The 15647-nt window shown below is 42.4% G+C and overlaps 2 protein-coding genes across 2 annotated transcripts in view; one reads left to right on the top strand and one right to left on the bottom strand.

The window, feature by feature from the left end:
- Positions 1–798: 798 nt before the first annotated feature.
- Positions 799–8101, bottom strand: LARP6 (La ribonucleoprotein 6, translational regulator). Its single transcript, XM_054272816.1, has 3 exons — positions 7902–8101; positions 3851–4043; positions 799–2790 (listed from the first exon to the last, which is right to left on the bottom strand). Exons 1-3 carry the CDS (start codon positions 8099–8101, stop codon positions 1720–1722), a joined length of 1464 nt encoding a protein of 487 aa, XP_054128791.1. The 3' UTR covers positions 799–1719.
- A 2532-nt stretch (positions 8102–10633) lies between these two features.
- LRRC49 (leucine rich repeat containing 49) overlaps positions 10634–15647 on the top strand; it is a 41738-nt gene continuing 36724 nt past the window's right edge. The window contains exons 1-5 of the mRNA XM_054272476.1: positions 10634–10841; positions 11444–11506; positions 11879–11966; positions 14166–14265; positions 14842–15045. Coding sequence (XP_054128451.1) covers positions 10788–10841; positions 11444–11506; positions 11879–11966; positions 14166–14265; positions 14842–15045 — 509 coding nt within the window. The 5' untranslated portion in view covers positions 10634–10787. The remainder of the gene's footprint in view (positions 10842–11443; positions 11507–11878; positions 11967–14165; positions 14266–14841; positions 15046–15647) is intronic.

Genomic DNA, 15647 nt, shown 5'->3' with positions numbered 1-15647 from the left:
CAGGATTGTGTGGGGTGAGTCCCTGGGTACCATGCTGCCTGCCAGCCTCTCCCTGCTGCTGTGGCAGCCCCTGGCTCTCCTGTCCTGGGCAGCCACAGGGCTCACTCTGCCCTCTCCAAGAACCTGTCTGTGTGTTCTGGTGCTGAGAGCTCACAAAGTCTGTGAATGTGCACATGCTGCAGTTTGTGTCATAGGAGTCAGAAGGTCACCTGGAGGATTCCATCTGTGTGCAGTGGAAGAACCAGGAATGTACATGGGTGGCTAAAGAGCAACACACAGAGCTGGCATTTCTGTGTATAGGAGTCTAACTGTGAGTTACTGCAGTTATTTACACAGCAGAAATGTTACACTTAGGAAGTTGGACAGGATGTGGACTTTTGGAATGAGGAATCACCATCTGATGTCGTGCACAGTTCCCAAGATGACCATTTCAACTTGAAATCCTCTTAGTGTCCCTGGGCTAGTTTTCCAGTTTAACTTTTGTAAATAAAACTGCAGTTTCCTTCTTTGACTTCATGTAGCATTATAGTTAATTTTAATTTAAGCACTTCTTGCTGTGCCTGCTTGTCAAATCTACAGACTACTGTTTAGTTTATGATATTGAATAAAAATGACTGTGACACAGAGTGAAGCATCATCACAGAATTAGCCATCAGTAATGGGGCAGGGAAGATTTTTTCCCTGAATGCAATGGGAATTTTGAGTAACTGCTACTGGAATTTCATGTGGTATAAGGTGAGGTTTAAGTTATCTATTCATGTGCAGCTCAACTTATTTTTTAAGTAAACAAAACAGATCTAGAGTTAATATTTTTATTTCCATCTGATTATACAAGAGAACACTTACAGAGCAGTTTCCAATGCTCAGAGTCCTTAGTCATGAAAATGCACACTGGTTCAATACAAGCAGTCTTGAACAATACAGCTTTGGTGATGTATGTGAGAACAATTGCTCACTGTGGCATTGGTTTCTCTGTTCCTTCTGAGGCAAACACAGGCAGTCCTCAAAACCTCAGCTCCCTGTGATGAGACTGGTAACATTCCATAGCTTTTCATAATATAGCCACTAAAGTGTAAGTACACACTGCTCCTCAGGATCCTAGCTTGGCAGATAATGTACTTACATCAATGATTCATATGGCTGCTTGAATATTTAGGTGTTTCAAAATAATACATTAAAAAGAATGGATGCAGGTAGGGACCCTGCATTAGCTAAGTGATTCAGCTGATTAAAAGGCTGGCACATCCCTCCTGTGAGCCCTAGAGAGTGGGCACTGGTTAGATTGGAGTGGAGAGGGCTCTAGGGGAAGATCTCGTCAAGGTTTTTAAATATCTGATGAGAAGAAGTAAAGATGGAGCCAGGTACTTCTCAGCAATACCCAGTAACAGGAGAAGGGGCACAGACTGGTTCTGTGTGGGTGGCTGAACAAGGGAATGCTCACCCAGACAGGCTGGGGAGTCTGTCCTTGCAGACACTCAAACCTATCAATGACTTGTAGCTTTAGCAAAGGAGGTGGACTGGGCAGGCTCCAGAGATGCCTTCCAGCCTCATCTGTTCTGTGAAGAAAATATACAAATATACAAATGATAAAGTCTCTATATAAATACAAAAGCTTTTAAAATTAAATACTGACTTAACTGAGTCACTCAAGTGACAGTTTTCCATCAGGCTTGGTCACCGGCAGTTGGCTGATTTGTGAAACTTTTTTTAAAGAATAGTCTATTCACCCTTCATAGCCTTCCTTCTTTCACAGCCGTTGTGGAATCCTTTGGTGCCATCAGGACCTTTAGGCAGCCTCAGCACCCCTACAGGGAGACCGTCTGCATTTTGTATTTTCCGAGCCAACATGGGGCTGCTGACAGGGCTCTTCTCTTGGGTCAGAGTTTGTGCTTTCCTTCTCTGCACCCAGGGGCTCCCAGAAGGAGTGATGCTGCTATCTGAGGAATAATCAGTGTATTTCATTGGAATTTCAGGGCTAGTGCTTGCGTTCAGCTTGCTGTCTTCAGCCAGTGGAGATTTTTTGGTTCCTTTTCTTAGTGAAGATGGACTGTTCCAAGGACTTGATCTGGGTGACATGTTAGGACTCAAATGGTTGTTAGGGTGGATGATGGGGCTCAGATTACTCGTGGTATTTGCTGTGGTACGTTTGCGTCCTGATCGCGGTGACGTGGGATTGCTCTCCGGGTCAGAAGAGCTGTTGGCTGAAGATTCATCACCAGCAAACTGAAGTTCCTCAACTCTCTTGTTAAGAGATCGAGCCTTCTTAAGGCTCTTGCTGGTATCTTCATCACGGTTCTTGTCTTTGGGAACTTTTTTCTTTGGTGGTTTCATGCCTATTTGGACAACCTTCATGCCGGTCTCTTTGTTTTCAGCACACGTGAACTCATGAGCACGTACAGCAGCTTCTACTTCTTCAAATTCTATAATTGCACATTCCTGGGTTCCCAGCTGGGTGTACCTATTGCTGACCCTCCTGATATCAAGTGGGAGATCCCTGCCAGGCTTGAGAATACGAACTGATGAAATTGCACCAAAAGTTACAAAGGCTTTGAGGAGGTGCTCCATTATCCTTTCTTGCATGCATCCGTTTTCTTCTTTGTTAAGGGCCTGCAGCTCAGGAATCATGTGGATATCATACACCAGTAGCATCCTGGTAGGGACATTTTCACTTGGAAACACTGGAACTGGAGTATTTCTTCGAACCTTTTTGTTATCATCATTGAGCTCCAGAGTGCTGGAGTACTTCAGTGCATAGGCTGTGGTTCTCCAGTCACGGGTAAGGTGTTTCACCTTCGGGACAGACACAGGTTAAGCACACAACTGAGCAAACCCAATCAAACTAGTCACTGAATTTTAAGGCAGATGCAGGCTTCAGTCTACAAGCAGAACCCTGGATTTAAGTTTCATGTAGCAGACTTAGTGAGAAAGTATACAGTTTTCATGCAATAATGGGCATCAGTGAGCTCCTGTCAAGCTCATGTCCTGATGAATCAAATGAAAACAGGAACTGGCACTAAAGCTCAAACTGGGAATCATTACTACATCTGAAAGCCTGCTCAAGTAGTGCTTGGTCATTCCACATCTAAACCTGAACTGTGATCAAAATGTATGTTCTTGGGAGGTTACCTTTGCCAAACAACAAGTTTTGTTAAGTTTAAGTCTTCGTTGTATTGAACTGATCTTTTCTCCCTCAAAAATCACAGTCTAGAAAACACCCCAAACTTTTCAATTTTCATTAAATGTTTATAAAGGGTTTATCTGTTACCAGTATAATCTGAAGTGGTTTGAGGAAATTGAGAGTGCCTTAACTTCTAGACTGAATAACTCTGCAAAACAATGAGATATAGAATCTTGACAAAGTGTTTCTAGTGTAATTCTAGAAATCAGTTATGTACAGATTTATATAGGTCTTTCTAATGTAAGGAGAAAAAAAAATAAAACTCCAAGTCTAAGGCACATTGGTTACCAGATACTTTATACTACTCTTCACTTTTAGTTCTCTGTCCAAAAGTCAGATTCACTGTTCCTTTTCAGAGACAGGAACATAACTTTACCAGGATTACCCAGCTGTTCATGAGTAGTTGCCATGGAAATTAATTTTATCTAATGTCCTCCTGTCTCAAAGAATGATAATTTAAAAGCATAGAGGCTTTTAAGCCAATTATTTCCCTAGCCAATCATCAATGAGTTCAGCAGTGAAAGTTCTGGATGAGTACAAACCTAACCATCATAGCAAACCCAGATAAAGACTATAAAGTTGCCTGTATAAAATGTTACTTTAATCTCTTCTACTGTTTTTAGATTCATCAGGCTTGCATGAGAACCTTCAAGTCTTAAAAAGTTAGCTTACCTTCTTAAATGAAGTGAGGAGTTTAACACTGACATAGCCCATCTTATTTCTTCTCACATGCTTCAGAAGGAAGGCATCTTTCTCAAGGTTCTCATCTGAGAAGTAATATTCAATCTGTGCTATTAACTTCTGGATCAGGTCATTTTCTGGTGGTTTCCAGTTCTGGTCAGAGTCATCATCATTTTCCCCACCACTGGAAAACAGTTAAATCATTTTATCAACAGATCTTCATTTTCTATTAGTGGATTCAAATAGCCTTTCGAAATGAAAGGGCATAACCATTATGGTTCCAACTGACCTTAGATGTGGGCACTGGACAGGTGTCACCCACCCAGCAGAGCAGCAGGCTCAGAGCATGAGGCTTTCCAGTCAACACAAGGACTTGAGTTCCTGAGCCCATTCCAAAAGCTGATCTCAGTGCAGAACAATGAGACATCTACACTAATGGCTTCAAACCACTGACAACTCAATTCTCCCCCAAAACATGAAATGAAGGTGCCCTGGAACTTGGTACTATACAAAGTTCCTCCAGTTACAGTGTTACATTTTTCAGTGTGAAGCTATTAAACATAAGCCTGACCTTTATGTGCTTCATGAGTAGTGTCACATACCAGAGAATGAATATTCCAACTGGATGCAGTCATGATTTCTTAAACCTCTTCACTGCATGGATGCAGGAGCTGATACCCAGGGAGTAAGGAGGACTGACAGGACTGTTGCAATTTTATAGGTCACTTCCAGAGTGACAGAGTAACATAACCAGCAGTTTGGTACAGGGGCCAAACCTGCCAGCTTATGTACCTCAGGAACAGGTTTATATGCACACTCCACATGCAGGCTCCTCATGAGGGATGACCTCATGAGGTCATCCTCATGTCTTCTCTTTATCTCCCATATTGTCTGGGTACCTTGCCAAAATGGAGCACTGTTGAGCATTCTGTTCCTCAAAAAATACTGCAGCCATGGATTCAAGATAAACATCTTGCCACATGCAATGTTTGTTGCTGTAATAGAAATTTCCATTTACAGGTGACAAAAATGACAGAGTCATTTTTTCAAGCTGTTAGTGGTTAGTGTTAGCTGTTTTCAAGTCTAGTTTTGTGGGATCATCATGAAAGTTTCTGTTAAAAAAATAAAATCATCCATTTACCCCATAAATCATGTATTAGTTTGGTCTCCCAGGTACATTAGTAATGAAAAGAAGGAGCCATGCATTTCCCCAAAATTGTCTTAAGTAGCTTTTTCAGGCTTTGGAATCCTTAGGAAAAGGAGCAGGCCTCACACAGGAGTGCTGTGAGGCCAGTCTGGCAGGGAGGATGCAGCCTGCTGGATCCCCTGCCCTGGACAGGTCTGTGCACGGTGACAGAGGCAGTGACTGCAGTGCTGTGGCTGTGCTGCTCTCTGGAGAGAGTGGGCAGGTCAGGGGGCTCTGCACAGCAACTCTGCCTGCTGCTGGCACCACTTACAGCAGCTCTCTGGCACCTGGCTGTTTGAAGCTTACAATATATTTATTTGTTATGGTTCTTCTGATGAAAGGGCAGCACATCTGATATGTGGATACTTGCACAGTCCTGGAAGTCTCCCTGTTAAAAATCTCCCTAGCCTTTAACAGGGGACAGTTCAAAGGAATGACAAGAATGAGAGACCAAGACAAAGAATTTCTGTTATTTGGCAAAGCCAGAAGTGGAAGATGATGAAGTTACAATCAGGATGGTAAAAAATATCCAATACCCAGCTGTGGGTGCTGGTTTCAGAAGGAAGCAAAAAACAATGGTGTTTCTTTTTCATTCATGATAATCCCTTCCCACTACTTCATTTACTACTGATTCAGAATTAGTCTGGGTACAAGAAGCTTGGAACATTCAGCCTTTTTGCAAATCCACACTCTGCTAGGAAAACCTTGCCTTTAGTTCTGGATCAGGCTTACATTTGTTTTAGGCATTTATTAGCATAGATATTTGCAGATGTTTGTTTAGAGACAAAAGGGGGTGTTGTGCTTTGGAAAACAGCAAAAATGAATTGCATGTTTGCAGAGACCTACAGCATTGTCACACTGAATCAGGGTGAAACATTTCACCTCTCAAATATTGGTCCCAGTTTGACCTATACACTATTTCTATGTTTGGCAGGCATGTCAGTTTTTACAACATCTTATGGGGTCTTACAACAGCTCTCACTAAATACTGCATGGAAATAAAATAAATGCAGAAATTTGTAACTAGCTCCATGTTAATTTGTGATAATGATAAATTTGTAGCACCTCTGGAGTATCAACTGTATTACAAAAGTAGTTGATAAATAATTTCAGTCAACACTGACAAAGAACCAAACCATAGTAGTTATTCACAGCTTTATTTTTTTATTCAGAGCTTTGTGATGATTTGCTTGTAAAACAGAATGAAAAACAATCTTTCAGCATGGTGACTCATCTGGTCATTAGTCACACAAGAAACTAAACATATCTACGGAGAGAGCAGATTTGGAATTTTAAATATCTCACAATATATTAAATTGTTTGGATAGCACCTAACCTTCTGAAAATTTTAAGCTGAGTCTCCAAATGAATGAAGTATTGCATTAATAAACACTGTGTGGCAATGTAATTTATAAGTTCCAAGAGTACAGTCACTCAAGGGCAGTCCACGTTTGTTAACAAAACCATGAATACAGCACTGGGTGCCTACTGATGGCAAGCTGTCTGCTTCAGCTGGAGAGTGGGATGGCTCATTCCCAGCAGTTTTAGATCATCCCTAATAATTTTCCAAATGTTTGTAAATAATTTCCTGTCAGATGCTGCATTCCCAAGAAAGGAAATCCTTAGGTAAGGTTATTTGTAAATGGCAGGAGCATGTGTAAACTCCATTCACCTACTTTTGATGTGGAGTTTTTAGAGTTCCCTCCATGGCAATATCTCTGACCTTTCCTGATCAGGAGAAGGCCATTTACAAAAAGGCAACCTCCATAAGAATTGAATATACAACAACACCGTCAGCAGACATTTCTGAAGACAATACCTACTGCAGAGGATTAAATAAATTACATTTAAGAATATTGAAGAGCTATTGTCTTCCAAAGCTTGGAAAAATAACCATGTTATTTTTTTCCTACTCTAGGCCAGGGCTAGAAGTTCTTCACAAGTAATACTATCATAGATAACAAATGTAAATAATATTCTGATTTTAAGAAATCAGTACACGGAATGCAATATTGTAGGCTGCTGTACATTTTTATAAAAATACAACAGTCACATATGATTTTGGAATAACTAAGCTGACTCAGTTTAAAAACCTTAACTGCACTGTGCCTAGCTCTGTTCAACTCCTGTTTCTGTAGTCCATAGTTGACAGTTTTGGCAGCTACAGAAAATGTCTCACTCCCCTACAACCCCTCTGTAATTTAAAATACTACATTGCAGTTCATTCTGAGTCAGTGCTAGGTATGAAGTTAGAAAATCAGTTAGAAATAATAAATGTTCAAATAGAATACTGAATTTCTTGCTACTGTACCTAAATTTTTATGTGACAATTTATGACTCCATCTGCAGCTTTACTACAGACCACAAGATGAACTACAACTAGTAGATCTTTGTCTTCCTGCAGTTTGCTGGCACAAAAATCCTGGATGTTCCTTTTACAAGTAAGAGATTCTGGTAAGCTTCAAAGCTATTTCAGGCCACCCAGCCAAAACGGGCAAAAAGAGGGAAAAACCCAAAACACCAAACCCCAAAACGAAACTCCAAAACACAGCTACAGCTAACCCCCCAAATCTTTCTGTAAAACGCAGTGAGTTGGAAATGTCGGGGGCATCAGAGCCCGGCGTTTCTGGCTGCGGGGAGCCCCGGGCCCGGCAGTCCCGTCGGGGGTGGGTGGGAGGCAGCCCGGCGGAGCCATCGGTGCTGCGGGCAGCTCCCTGCCGGCTCTCCGTGCTGGAGGCTTTCCAGCGTCTCCCACCCGCCCCTGGGCGTTGCATCAGCCGGGCCCGCTCCGTTCCGGGGGTGTCGGCGGCGGCCCCGCCGCTCTCCCCGCGCAGCCCGCCCTGCCCGGGGGCTCACCTGGAACGCCCGCAGCGCCCCGAGTCCTCCTCGCTGCAGCTGGGGCACCGCGCTCCGCCGCCGCCCTCCTCCTCCTCGTCCTCCTCGTCCTCCTCGGCTGCCGCCTGGACGGCCACTCGGATCTGCACGGGGCCGCTCCCCGCCGGCAGCTCCGGCCCGGCGGGCGCGGCCCCGGGGTCGGCCGGCTGCGGCTGGGCCATGGAGCTCCCCGGCCGGGCTCAGCCCGCGATGCCCCGGGTTGCGACAGCCGCCGGCCGCCTCCCCTCCTGTCCCCCCCCGTCCCCTCCCGCTGGGGCGGCGCTCCCAGCTCCACTCCCCCGGCGCGGCCGCACGGCAGCGGGAGGGTCCGACCCTCCTCCAGCCATGCCGCCCCCGGGCCCGCCGGGCAGCTGAGGAGTCCTTCCCTTGACGGCTGAGCAGGGACTGCTTTTGTTTCACCAGAAAACAACGGGCTCCTCGCCGGAAAGCAGCGGTTCGGCTGCTCTTCTTCTCCTGGTGCAGCCTTGGGGCTGCGCCGCCGCTCCCTGACCAGAGCGTTGCGTTTCTGAAAGTCAGAAAGGTTTCGCTGGGGTAAGTGTAGTTTAAATGCCGAGGGTGAGATTTGGAAGTGAGACACACGAGTGAACAAGGACATGATTGGATACGTGCTGGTTTTGCAGAGGAGTCTCCTCTATAGCTCTGCATGGCTCTTACACAGAATAAAAACATACCCTCCTTAAGAATTAATTAACATAGAGGCCCTCTTTCTGAAACACTTAGGCAGTGATTATTTTGAATTTAAGACTATTGCACTATATTTCAGTGGACTGTTTCAGCTACTAAAGTGAAAATAACGTTCATGTACTAAATATTAGAATCAAAAGCTTTTCGATTTAGATTGTAAATACTCATTCACTGTCTGTACCCAAACTGCAAAATGATCTTTAAGTCACAGCTTCATTTATGGCATCCTTGTTTATGTTTGCATTGCTTCAATATTTTCTTCTTAAAAATTTGGATGGACAAAGAGTGAGACTGCACTCATGGCCAGTTCTTCTCAATACTGTGGCAAACAGTCCTCATGAGTCAGGTTTGCTGGCATGGACACATTCTGAGACTGCCCTGCCCCAGGCTTTGGCTGATTTTTAAATGTGCCTTAAGCAATAAAGTATTTTGTTTATGAAACATGCTTACAAGCACCACTAACCAAATCTCTAGTTCTCTGCTGATGGAACATTCTGTATTATGTCTTGGGTAATGCATCACTTTGCTATTTTTTTCAGTGGACACAGAAATACAAACGCAAATTCCACATTCTAGGCAAGAATATGGACAGGGGCTGTGGGTCAGATTTTGTATGAGTTCATGGAAGTTGTTTGCCTTCCTGGGCACAAACAAGGTCAGGAGTATGAACAAAGAACTATTTTATGCTACCCAAATAGCTAACCCAAACGATATTTGAGAGAGACCTTTCAGTTTATCTGATATATCTTTCTGTCAAGGTTGAGGGAACTTGATTTTATAGCAAAGGACACTAGATGTGTTTATTTGTTCTACCAGTGGTCTCAGCACAGAACTGGCTTTTGGCCAGATGAAAACTGATGTAATTTCAAACACTGTTGATTAGATTTCCATTGAAATTGCCAGACTGATATTTTTTGGGTTTGTTTGTTTTGTTTTATTTTCTTTTTAATGTAAGAGTGCTCTATAAGGCTTAACTTCCATAAGAGATAAAGAGGTATTTGTAAACACAGCAGAACTTAAAACTACATGTATTAATGTAGAGAAGTCCCTTAGAGGGAACCCATGGCTCACTGGTATGCAGTAAACATCCTAAACCCATGAACCTCAACTGCACAACCAAAATCTGCACAGATTTCTTATGGTGCATTTTCCAGCAGATGAAATATAAAATGACAATACAAGAAGCTAAACCTGGAATATTTATTTATTTGTGTGGCAAGGCATTGGAATAGGTTGGCCGGGGGGGGGGGGGGGGGGGATGTTTACGAGTGTCTGGATCTGCACTGGATCGTGTGGTTTGTGGTTTAGGGGTTACAGTTGTGGTGCTGGGTTGACATTTGGACTTGATTATCTTAAAGGTCCCTTCCAACCTTGATGATTCCATGATTCTGATTGGGAAAGACACCATGAGGCAATTGACAGCCCTTCCACACACTGGCAGCCACACCGTTATTTTTCCTACCACTAATTTCTTGATGAGTGTATTTAAAAGCATCCACTGTGCATCAGCAGAGCTCCTGGGCTCCAGGAGCTGCTGCAGGATCAGCACCAGGAGCTCGCACAGGTTGACTGTCACATTTTGTGATTGTCACATTTGGTGACCACTCTATGCCCACAAAAGAAAATTTCCTGAGGCACGACAGGGGCCATCCCGCTTCTGGCTTTGTCACAGATTTTCACACAGAGCCACTTGCTTGTAGAATTCAGAAAAATACAATCATAATATGTGCTTTTTACTGTGGGGCAGTGGGGTGTGGGCGACACCGCACACAGCAGGACCACCACAGAGAGCGCCATCCATCCATCCATCCGTCTACCCGTTCGTCCATCCATCCGTCCATCCGTTCGTCCGTCCGTCCCTGTCCCCTCACGGTTTCCCGCCCCTCACGGTTTCCCAGCCCTCGCCGTATCCCGCCCCTCACCGTATCCCAGCCCTCACGGTTTCCCAGCCCTCACGGTTTCCCGCCCCTCGGCGCCGCCCCAGACAGAGGGCGGGGCGGAAGCCGCGGTGTCCGCGGTAACGGCGGAGCCATTTCTGACAGGGCGGCGGCGGCGTGGGGCCGTGCGGGCTTGTTTGGCACCGCGGAGCTCTGACAGGCTGCTTGAGGCCGCCAGGGGCCGAGGGGCTGCCCGGGGCCGTGCGGGGCCGAGGGGCAGCGGGCCATGGTGCCCAGCAAGGGCCGGCCCGGCCGGGGCCCGCGGGCCGCGCCCGCAGCGGTAGGTGCTGAGGGGCTGGGGTGCCGGGGTTGCCGGGGCGGCCCCGGGGTGGGTGCTGCGGGGCTGGGGTGCCAGGGCGGCCCCGGGGTGGGTGCTGCGGGGCTGGGGTGCCGGGGTAGGTGCTGCCAGGGTTGGGGTGCCGGTGGGCGGTAGCGCCCCGATATCATTGTGCCGTGCTGGGAGGTGCATGGATGAGCCGCTCGGCTCTGTGCTCCAGTGAGATGTCTCGGTTTTGTCGCATAAATCTAGCTCAAAGACCAACATGTTTTGTCTTTTGAAAATACAAGGCGTGATAAAATGTAAATACTTGTTTTCTTCACACTGAGAGATGTATCCCTGTGGAAGCCACGCTTTCAGTGTATTTTTAAAGCTAAAACTAGTGTGATTTTTGTAAACGAAAAATTTCATGTTACTTAGAGCTGTGATGTATTCTTCATAGTATTTTGCAAAATAGTTCCTTTCTTGGTAGATTTTCCTGTTGAAAATAGCTTTATTGTTTAAAAAGCAGTTCTATGGACATGTAATATCAATATTGCAATCAACAATTGTATTGATATTTCTGAGAAAGGTAGCATTTAATTTCATCTTCTTCCAATTTGCAGGTTAATAATTGTGGTCTCCAGCTGGTCATCCAGACCTCGTCAATACCAGAAAAAACCAAACCGGTAATTATTACCTTTTCTTGGATAGCTGAATTAACAAATGTAATTGTATGATACAGACAAATTTGTATGCTTTCAGATAGGAATTACCTTTTCAGGACTCATCTGTTGACTTACAATATCTAATGTATCTGATAGTATTTTTTTATTTTATTTAATCCTATTAAAAACATAGGGTTGTACTGCAGCCTGCCATAAATGCTATATGTATATATATACACATATGTATAAATCATATATATATGATTTCTTAATCTTCTATTTGTAGCTCTCTCCTGTAATTCCTGAGAGCTGTTAGTACTGAGGCTGTATTTGTGTAAAGACATTATTTGCATTTGCAAACTCTTAACATTTGTCTATAATATTGTGTTACAGTTTGAATTCAGAATAAATAAAGAGCAGTCATCTTTCCACAATAGGCTTCTGCAGCATGATCTAGAAAAAAACTACTCCGGAAGACTAGGTAATGTTCCATAAAGTTTGGTTTGTCTTTTGTATCTGTTTTGTTCTTTAAAAAGTAAGGAAAGATTGTATCATTATTAGAAAATATAAGTGACAGTGTTTCCTACTTGGCTACAGTAATTCAATGTGATTACTGTTGCATCATGGCCTGAACCCACTGCTTGGCTTTTTTTCATCCTTTCTTTCCCCCCCCTTGTGGAAGAGTATTTTTTTCTTCTACCTACAAAGCCACAACCTATCAAGTGGCCTACTCTATATTCCCTCAATAGCCACACAATTGTCTAAAGTAACATTTTACTGGATGTTTGACATTTTAATATGTTTAGACAAAATTAGTTTCTAATTTAGAGCTGTGATATTGAGAGATAGTTTTTCAATTGTGCTTGCATGTTCTTGGCTTTGCCAAGCAAGATATTGTTGATATCACTGCTAACTGTGGTGAGGTCTGGAAGAGACTTGAAAGAACACTTCTGTCATGTGCTGCTGCTTGCTATGATTGGTGTGAGAAGAAGATTAATTTAGTTATCATGGCAACTCTTTATTGAGTCTGGTAAAAAACTGAAGGCCAGCAGCCATTCAGAATTGGATACAGTGCAAGTTCTGGAGTAAATGTAAGTCTGCAGTTTGAGTATTAAGAGTATGAAGTACTTTGGTGTGTAATAAACAGCTCTATCTCCCAGCGCCATCCAGTCTGACAGAACTTTCTGGTTTGGTGTTGAAGCAGAGCACAGGGTCTTTGTCAGGATTTGGGGAGGTTTCTATTCACACCCTTACAAAATCCAGAGCATGACAAGAGAGCCACATTTTTAGTTCACATGCTTCAGGTAACAGTGGGACCTTCTCATTAGTCTCTATTTTACTGGGAGCCTTACCGAAGGTATTTCCTAGTGCTCCCTTAGGATGTTAAGAGAGGTCCATAGACCATTGTCAGGAGACTGCTAGAAATCTTTTTCAAAAATATAATACAGGCATTGAAATGAATGTTTTTTATAAATCTTTCTTTAACATAAGGGCAGTAATAGGGATCTTTTACATGCCTTTAGGAGGATGACAGTAAAAAAAAGTCACTTTACTGCTATCCTGTCGTGTTGATAATTTTAAGTTTCTGGTCTTATGTTTATGGGCTTAAAAACCTATGACACAACTAAAGTAAGATTTTTGCAACAATGTTAATTGATTTTAATATTTTGGGGACTTGTTAACAGTTTTGATTTTGAAGGATGCATAGAGAATGTTGTTAGAGTAGCTAATGATAAAATTCAAGGGTAGTACTGAAAAGATTGTAAATTGACTGACAAATTGTTTTACTTAAACAGATAGCTAATAGTATATTTCACACAACAATGGACTCATTGCTATAGTAGTAAAACACTTATCTTGTTTATTGCAGATTTCATGTTTTCCCTGCTAACTTATTTGATTTATTTGAAGAGAGAGAAAAAAAGGGCAAGCACACTGAAGTCAAGCCTGTATTTTCAGTAGTGTGCATGCACAATGGTCTATTTTTGACCAATATTTTTCAGTGGATCATTTTCTAAATAAGCCAAAGCTCACAGAACACATTTGTTGATTAATTTTACAGGTATTTTTAGACAACCTCCCTTTTTTCCTTGTATATTATTGAAATGCATGAGGATGAATTTATAAATATGCTTTCAAGGGCTGCCTATTTTTTGATAATGGAGTGAAATACCAATGATCACTAGGTGTTGTGTGCATTTACCTTTGAAAGACTTTGCATTTGTTTGTGGCTCAGTGGGAGTGTTTCAGTATTTGATGCTTTATTTTTCTAGTTCTATCAACATCTATTTGATCTGTGTCTTTTTAAATTCATCTTAAGTTGGGTAATACCTTCTTTAAGTTCAGATACTGAAACTGTGAAACAAGTTTACAATTTTATGTTAAAATATCATTGGGTAATTCTAATAAAAATAAAGGCATTTACAAAATATCTGCTTACAACAAATTGTTGACAAAAATCTCAAAGTAAAGAAATAGATGTGCTTTGGAAATAGGATGTAGAGGGATATAGTCATAATATCAGGAAAGAAACTGATAGATCACAGTACTGAATGGAGGCAAAAAGCCCTTTCAGGCTTTACTTTTTATAAGAAAGAAAATTTTGCTTTTATCACCTGCAGTTCAAGACATGCATCTACAGAGCAGTAGTTCACGTGTTCTCTGTATGATTTTCCAATAGATAACACGAACTTTGGGAGCAGTTCATCAATATCATTTCCTGTATTGCAACGTACTGCTGAAGAAAAAATCCTGAACTCAGACAGACTTACCCTGGAAAGGTGAGAGGGTGACAGAGCACACACCCCAGAGCCCCAGGCCCTGGTTTAAAGTGACCAGAGTGCCCCACTAATGGCTGCAGTCAGTGGTGGGATTGGATTGTTGGGTTTGTGTGTGTGTGTCTTTGAAAGAAGAACTGTGTCCCATGGAGAAAGTCTCTGAGAGTGTCCCTGTGATGAGTATTTCCATAGAGCTGTCACCTGAGGCAGGCAGATTTCTGACCTGAACAGGCTGTCCATGTGATAGCTGAGGGAAAACTTAACAGAGTGTGAGACCATGTCTGTTGGAATTTTAGTGTGGTCACAACAAAAAACTTCCATGTAGTTTCTGTGTAACGAGCAAATCTCGAGAGGAGAGGGGTTCAGAAAATTTTGGCAGTATTTCAGCTGTGTTTTCAGGCTAGTTTTTTAATAGGCAGGAGCTTCTGCTTTATTGATAAAATTTAATTAGCAAACCTAATTAATGCTGTCTTTACCAAGATAATATAGTTTTCTCTGTTCAGTCAGAGTGGGTGAGCAGAAGGTGAATTACTGATTTGTTACTTACTTGTGTATTCTGTTTTTTCTTTTCTCTTCCAGGCAAAAGCTGACAGTGTGCCCAATTATCGATGGGGAAGATCACCTTCGTCTTTTGAATTTCCAGCATAACTTTATAACTCGTATCCAAAATATTTCTAATCTTCACCATCTTGTTTTCTTAGATTTATATGATAATCAGATTGAAGAGATAAGTGGGGTTTCAACTTTGAGATCCCTGAGAGTCCTTCTTTTGGGAAAGAACAGGTAAAAATAATAAAACCTAACTAGGGCACTCTACTTCCTATGGTGCAGCAACTGTGATTTCCCTTTGCTTCTGATACAGTTTTCAGTTTGTGATTTTGCTGTCATACCAGTGAGACCTGCCCTAAGATTAGCTAAATGTCAGGGATCCCACTGAGGAAGCACACAGATTTTGTGTGATGTCAAAGCTTCTTTCTTAGTAAATTTAAGCAACATTTCCAAAGTAGTTCACATGTTCCCATATAATCTTCTATTCTGATTGATTATTAAATATGTTCTTAGATGTGTGTGACATGTTGTGGAATGTCTTTTCAGATCAAATGTAGTCTTCATTAATTATTTATGACCTATAAAAATATTTCTGCCTGATATATTTATCTGGGAAACATACCAGACAGATGAGTCATGGATTTTAATGCTTATTTATTGCTTTTAGTCTTGTAGCCTTTAATTTTAATAATTTAATACATGCATCTGTGGAATTGCTCATACATCTAAAGGTTGTGCTCTGACTTTTAAAATTTTCCTCATTTTCTTATATTCAGTGAGAACTAGTGACCAGATTTCAGTTATGTGCAGATTACAAAGGGTGTACCTCCTAATTC

This window comes from Melozone crissalis, unplaced genomic scaffold (genome assembly GCF_028551555.1).
Source record: "Melozone crissalis strain CALT ecotype California unplaced genomic scaffold, PUWL_Pcris_2 ptg000014l_1, whole genome shotgun sequence".
Lineage (NCBI taxonomy): Eukaryota > Metazoa > Chordata > Aves > Passeriformes > Passerellidae > Melozone > Melozone crissalis.
Note: the sequence above shows the minus strand (reverse complement) of the source record. Positions and strands in the feature narration are given on the sequence as shown.